Here is a 6,860-nt window from a genome sequence, read left to right as displayed (position 1 = left end):
CCTGTTTCAATGTAGGTATGGGCACCTCACTATTGTTTTAAGATAGACCTGAAAAACTGTGAACCTTTCCTTTCCTTTAGTATGACAGTGGTGGAAGAAGTACTTAAGGAACCACCAATTCCAAACAACTCCATTCTATTATTCAAGTCCTGCATTCAAAATCCTACATCTGGAAAAGCACAGAAGTATTCTCTGTAAAATACTTAAAGTATCAAGATAAAAGTACATAAGTATCATCAGTTTTGTGAGTTAAAGTATCAAAAGTACTAATGTATCTGATATTACTAGATTGTTGATGCATCCCCAGTATTTAAGCATCATTTTACTGTTATAGCTGGTCAAGGGGGAGCTAGTTTAAACTACTTTATAAACAGTTAGTTAGTTTAATCCAGTGGGAAAGAAAATTAGTTACAGTTACTTAAATTACACCATGTAATAAGTATGGGGGGGGGGAAATGCATGGAAATGGTTGGAAACCACAGATTTTAGGGACTGGTCTTATATTTTCAATGCAACATCTTACAAAATCTTAATGTTAAAATCTCAATCTGAAAAGTAACAAGTAGCAGTAAAAGTAGTAAAGGAGAAGTAAAAAGTAAATGTATGACATGTAGTAGAGTAGGCGTATAAAATAGCGTAAAATAGAAATACTCAAGTAATGACCAAGTTCCTCAAAATTGTACTCAATTATGGCCTATCAATTAATTTAGGCCTATTAAATTGAAAACTGTTACTTTCCACCACTGATCAATGGAGAAGCAGATTTATGTACACAACCTTAATATTCATCAGCGTCGTTTTCAATCAGTGCATTAAAGGTTTGCACATCGTACACCCACCATTTCATACTCTTGATTAAGAGGGAGAAAACAAACATAAGCTAAGCTGAGTAGAGAGAAATGTGCCTTTGAAATATTTACAGATAGACAGACAACTGAAGAAAAAAACATGACATCTGAAAACTAGGACACAAAATCAAGAAGTTTGTCACAACTTTGATGTGACACAGAGATCCAAATCAGCCTCACATGAGTTCACAAATCAATTTTTAAAAGGCTTTGGCCCAGGAGTCAAGGTGCTTGTTCCCTTTAATTCAGTAGTAAATGGTTATTACTGTATAACAAGAGAAAACATATTGAGAGTAAAGCCTGTCTTGTCTAAGTTTAGCAATTCCTCATGTGTAACTGTCAACGGCTCCTCATTATGCTTAACAATAGGACCCCAAATCCACTGGGAACAAGGTCCACATGGAAGCATCATACAGCATATCTGATTAAAAAATAATAATAAAATTGTAATATGAGACCTGTTGTGGTCCTCAGAATCCCCCTACATATCAGCATTCCTCTTTGAAGAAATAATGGTACTCGTTAGAGCCTATTTATCAAAAGTGAAGTGGGTTTCTTAAATGTGCCATATTGTGTTAGCAACAATTCACTGACTATAAATTGGCCTATTAAAATGGAAACTGTTAATATGCTGTGTTAAATGGTGGGATATTCACTGAATGTAAGATCAAGATACAGACTTATTATAAAATGACACACTCTAAAAAAGAGAAACTGTTAAAAAGGCTTTAAGAAGCATCATCATTCACCACACATGCAGGTGATTTGCTGATAAAAAGATGATCACATTAAGCTGTGATCTTAAGTTAGTGGTTATTATTATACAAGCAACCACTGACAGAAACCAACGGTTAACTATAGTTAAAAGTGCATTAATTCCATCAAAGACCTAGCATGAGTTTGATCTTAAGAGTCGGATACAGTGATTTTCATACAGTGAAGATTTCCATCAGGCTGGTAAACTCACACACTGAGCAGGAGCAGGTGTGTTTACTCACCACCCTCCCTGGATAACAGTGACTCATCATTTGCACAAATGTGCTTGTAAGTATTTTAAGGATAGCAGCGCCATTCAATACAAATACTTTGTCAGCAAAAGGAACACTTTACGTTGCCACCAGAGGCCTAGTTAATATATAGTATTTAATATATTAGTAGTTGATATATAATATATAGATTGGTGGTGGATGGTAACAAAAAGTGTTAAAAAATATGATACTTATCTGTGACAGTAAATGAAAATATGTATGTGATAAATGCATATAGTAGGCATCTAATACCAGCTGTTATATGGCTTCAGTAGAGGCCACACACACTAAGAAATTCTGTTTTTGATGCCACATTTCGAGCCTAGTGGCCCCCTCTGTTTATCATGGACTCTCCCTTCTATGGGCCCCCCACTCCATGATGAGTGATGTGGCGTCCCCTGGTGGGAAAATGTAAAGGCCTCTGTGTTGGCAGCTGATATCCAGCAGCTGAGACCAGACAGCTATATTTACACACTCATAGTTTTGCCATTGGTAACTTTAAGCATTAAATTCAGTCAATATATTTTTAATTTTGATCTTTGAAATGTTACCATATAAGTTTTACAACAACAAAATATTCACATTTGACTACAAAAAATATACTGTATTTCTGAAGAACCACATCATTTCCTGGTTCTGCAGAGAACATATTTAGTGTAATATTGCTATGCAGACTAACTATAAATAGGCCTAAGCAGTATTAGTGGTTTTAAAGTGATTATTGTTAATGCACTGTTTATTTCATGGAAGGGGAGTCACTGAATGCCTCTCCATGACTGAAACGGCTCAAGATCAGTTCATGTGGAAATATTTATTTTAAAATTCAACTTCAGTATTCTCAACATGTAAGTTTCTAAAATGCACACATGACGATCCCGATTAGTTCACTCAACTGCTTTCCTCTTATTAACTTGTACACAAATTTTAAAACAGCATCCAAAATGTCAGCAATGAAACCTGTCAAATCTAAATGAGAGCAGGAAAATGTACTGTTTGGCACTGCAGTTGTTCCAGGATCACTGGGACATTCTGTCTGGTAAGTGTAGACTCATTCACAGCCAAATATTTCCAACAAACAAAAAGATAAAGTGATTGTGGAAAAGACCCACATATATAAATTGTGTACTTTCAGATATCAACAACCCAGTCAGACAGTCTTTCACCTGTATCACCTTGGCAACATGCACAGTATTTATAAAAACAACAGATAGCTCAAAAATAGAAATTGCACATTTGTCAGTAGGGGGTCCATCTGTGAGCTGTCAGAACTGTCCCTGTGTGTTTGTGTGTTTGTGTGTTTGTGTGTTTGGTAACGAGGGTGAGTGCTGTCATGCGGTTATCTCCCCTCATTCAATCCATGTCCTTTGCCCTAAGCAGGTAAATGCCGTTTCAGGACGTCCTTGGCGTTGCCAGGCAACGTGTCGGGAAAGTTCACATCAAACTCCACCACCAGATCTCCTCTCTGCTCTGGGTTTTTGGGGAAAGGGAGACCCTGCCCAGCAACAGTCTTTCTCAAGCCGGGCTTGATGACGTCTGTGATCTTCATGTTGCACGTCTTCCCGTCTATCGTCGACACGGTAACCGAGCATCCACACAATGACTGGAAAGACAGGGATATGGATGTTAGAGTGAGGATTAGCAGAGAAATGCAACCCACACATGATCTACTTCAGAAATCAAATGATATGTTTATGTTTATTTATATGTGAATTGATATGTTTAATCCACATATCTAATAATCAACCTGATATTCAATGCAATGAACTGCGATCCACTGTGTTTCAGTACACAAAAGCAAATAGCTCATCAATGTGGACAACAGAAATAATACAACTTCATATAAACAAACATTTTTGATAAGGATTCATTCATTCATTCAAGACTATTTCATCAAACTACAGTTACTAAAATCAAAAGTAAACTTCCATCTTCCATACAACATTCAGTGTGATTAGAGTTAATTTAATCTAATATAATCTGTGATTTTTCAGCATGAGTCATGTCATGATCTGCAACATTCAGATATTCAGAGGAGTATTTCTGAGTGTTGAGGAGAGTAGGAGGAACCATATAAGTACATCTTGCACCGTGTGTGTGTGTGGGCGGCCGCCGCCTCTCTAACCTCCCTGTGATACAGCTCCTATTTCTCAATGCTGTTGATCCAGATTACATAAGTGCACATCCAAAGTGTGTGTGTAGTTTGGTACTATGCTCATGCAGTATGCCTCTACTTTCCAGGGAAGACTTTTGAGGCACATTACCTTGTGACCAGGCTTTTCAGAGCTTTAAAGCAGCACTCTCATGTAAATGTGAGCTTGTTTCGACTCTCCCCTGTGTATGACTAATCCATCTATCAGACTCTATTAATACTACTAAACTTAGTCACAGCGGGTGCCAGAATAGAAAATGCCTCACCTGTCGCAAGCTCACGCGAACAGGATACACAATGTTGGAGCCTTCCCTCCTGAAGTGAGGGTGTGGCTTGTCCTTGATGACGAAAACAATGTCAGCAGGAATGGTGTTTGGCGACTCGTCTCCCTCCCGTGGGAACGTGATCTTGGTTCCCTCTTTCCAGCCTCGCTTGATCTCGATAGTGAGAATCTTATCCTCGTTGCGCATGGTCCTGCCATCTGGATTTAGCCTTTTGCGAGAGATTTTCATCCTCTTGGTGCAGCCGTGGAAGACCTCCTCCAGGGAGACCCTCAGTTCGTGGATGATAGCCGGGTCCTGCTTCCGGCGCTGCTGCCCTCCCAGGCCGATGTGGCCGTCCCGAGGGAAGCCGTTCAGGTTGAAGCTGGTGAAGGAGCCGAAAGGGTCGTTTCCGTCCACCTCCATGTCCTCATCGTCTCGCCCGTTGGCTTTACGCCCAAAGAACATCTCGAAGGGGTTCGAACCACCGAAGAAAGTGGCGAAGGTGGCGTGAGGATCCCCATGGAAGGTGTAGGTGAAAGTGCTGCCCTGTCCGTCACTGGTGGGTCCACTTCCTCCCTTGAGACCTGGTGGACAACAGAAATGATTCATCAGTCATCCTGCCATTGACACTGAGCAGTGGGAGAGCTTTAAGCCACAAGTGATGCCTACTTTGACAGCAGGGATTCACAGTCCAATCTGCTGGATCAGTATTAGGCCAAACACTGACCTTATTAAGTGGCTCTTGTATCAGCCATGAAGTGACCAATCCACATTCAATTCAGTTTATCAGAGCTGCAATGATTAGTCAATGAACTGATGCATTGATCAACAGAACTATTTTTGATAATCAGTTAATTGAAAACATTAGATAGTATCAGATTGGAACTCAGTATTGATCGATACCTTGAGTTGAGGTATTGGAAGCAAAATCGGGAAATTGCATTCCTTTTGGATAAAATACTTTACAGTACAAAGGAGACTGTATTAAAGGATAGTCAGGAACTTGAGTTTTTGGTGGACAAATTCTCAAGTTTTTGAGACATTACAGTAGATTAAATACTCAGTAGGTTTGTCCAACTGCTATGTTAAAGATCTTGCATTTCATTATCAACAAAAAAAGCACACAGTGAGATGCTCTGTTTGTAACATGGCATGGGAAGCCATGGTAGACACATTTCAAGGTTCATATTTTCAGTTTGGGTTTCTTCTTACTTTTAAAATACACCTTTTATTTCACTTACAATGGCCTTTTCTGGCAACATTCCTCATGTACCTCCTGTTATATCAAAGGTTAAAATTAATTTGAACAAAATTATATTATGTCACCTTTCATTTAGAGTATTTGGGTTTAGACATGATCTGTGATCTTCCCTTCCTCACATCAGACAGGCTTCCCACCCATAACCATCTGGACTGATAATTAAACATTCATAGTCAGATACTACAATGTAGGTACCACATACAGTACAGAAGGGTTTGACATAATGAAAATAGTGGGGTTTTTTTTATTAAAGAACCCACATATTTGAGAAACTCTGTTGTGGAAATGGTGACAAGCCTTTATTTCTTCATTTAACAGGGGCCTATCACTGTAGAGACATTGTAATATGATAATCTTTATAATTAAATGCACAAAACTATAGGTCTGCTGAACAGCTGTTTTCAGGGCCCGCTGGTTTGCTGGTTGCAGTGTGTGATTTGAATTAAAGCCAGCTGTGTTTCACATCCAACCATCCAGTCTTATAACGGGTTTATAACGGTACATAAACGGTGAATTAAGAACCGTCACACAAGGTTACAGATGTGTTTCAATGCGATTAAAAACCCATATTACCTTCCTCTCCATACTGGTCATAAATTTCCCTTTTCTTCGGATCGCTGAGGACTTCGTATGCCTCAGCGATTTCCTTAAATTTCTCCTCGGCGACTGCAGACTTGTTTTTGTCCGGGTGCCATTTCAGCGCTTGTTTTCTGTAAGCTTTCTTTATATCCTCGTCTGTGGCTCCTTTAGAGATACCCAACGTTTTGTAGTAATCTTTACCCATTTTTCACGTATCTCAGAAAAATAACAAACCGGACTAAGCCCTCAGAGAAGAGCTGATGCTGGTCTGAGTGTGGTTGACGCAGGGTTGTCACAGCAGTGAAGCGGCGTCAGTCTGGACTAAAACACAATAAGTAGCCACAGACAGACGCACGGTGCAGGATGAAGACCATTTAGAGGCGCTTAGTCAACGCCGTGGACCCTCTGTTATTTATCCGGGACAAGATGACCCTCTTTAAATAGCTACAGCTCCCTCCCCTGCAGCCACAGCGCCAAAGTCAAGTTAAACACAGCAAATAATTCTGGATCCGGTGTGGAAGCTGCTCTGTCCGGATGAGCTGAATTTCTCATCATCATCATCATCATCATCATCATTCTCATCATCATCATCATCATCATCATCATCATCATCATCATCATCATTTTGATGCTTATGGCCGGATTAACCTGCTAGAGGGCCATGGGGCAAAAGTTAGCTGCTGGGCCCCTACACCCCCACCACTACCATCACCAGCACTACCTACAAATGAA

General features: G+C 39.8%; 1 protein-coding gene across 1 annotated transcript; it reads right to left on the bottom strand.

The window, feature by feature from the left end:
- Positions 1–597: 597 nt before the first annotated feature.
- dnajb4 (DnaJ heat shock protein family (Hsp40) member B4) lies at positions 598–6,582 on the bottom strand. The gene is made up of 3 exons (XM_022758277.1): positions 6,123–6,582; positions 4,292–4,872; positions 598–3,476 (listed from the first exon to the last, which is right to left on the bottom strand). Exons 1-3 carry the CDS (start codon positions 6,331–6,333, stop codon positions 3,246–3,248), a joined length of 1,023 nt encoding a protein of 340 aa, XP_022613998.1. The 5' UTR covers positions 6,334–6,582; the 3' UTR covers positions 598–3,245.
- Between the last annotated feature and the right edge of the window lie 278 nt (positions 6,583–6,860).

Source organism: Seriola dumerili, unplaced genomic scaffold, assembly GCF_002260705.1.
Source record: "Seriola dumerili isolate Sdu_G_001 unplaced genomic scaffold, Sdu_1.0 BDQW01000291.1, whole genome shotgun sequence".
Lineage (NCBI taxonomy): Eukaryota > Metazoa > Chordata > Actinopteri > Carangiformes > Carangidae > Seriola > Seriola dumerili.
This window is presented reverse-complemented; position numbering and strand designations above follow the sequence as displayed.

What these genes read in the sequence shown, in the direction of transcription:
- dnajb4 (XM_022758277.1), bottom strand. Translation starts at nt 6,333, where the DNA reads ATGGGTAAAGATTACTACAAAACGTTGGGTATCTCTAAAGGAGCCACA. An exon ending in TGACCAGTATGGAGAGGAAG is followed by an intron (nt 4,873 to 6,122) that starts GTAATATGGGTT and finishes GTTGTCCACCAG; the next exon opens with GTCTCAAGGGAGGAAGTGGA. An exon ending in TTCGCGTGAGCTTGCGACAG is followed by an intron (nt 3,477 to 4,291) that starts GTGAGGCATTTT and finishes CTGTCTTTCCAG; the next exon opens with TCATTGTGTGGATGCTCGGT.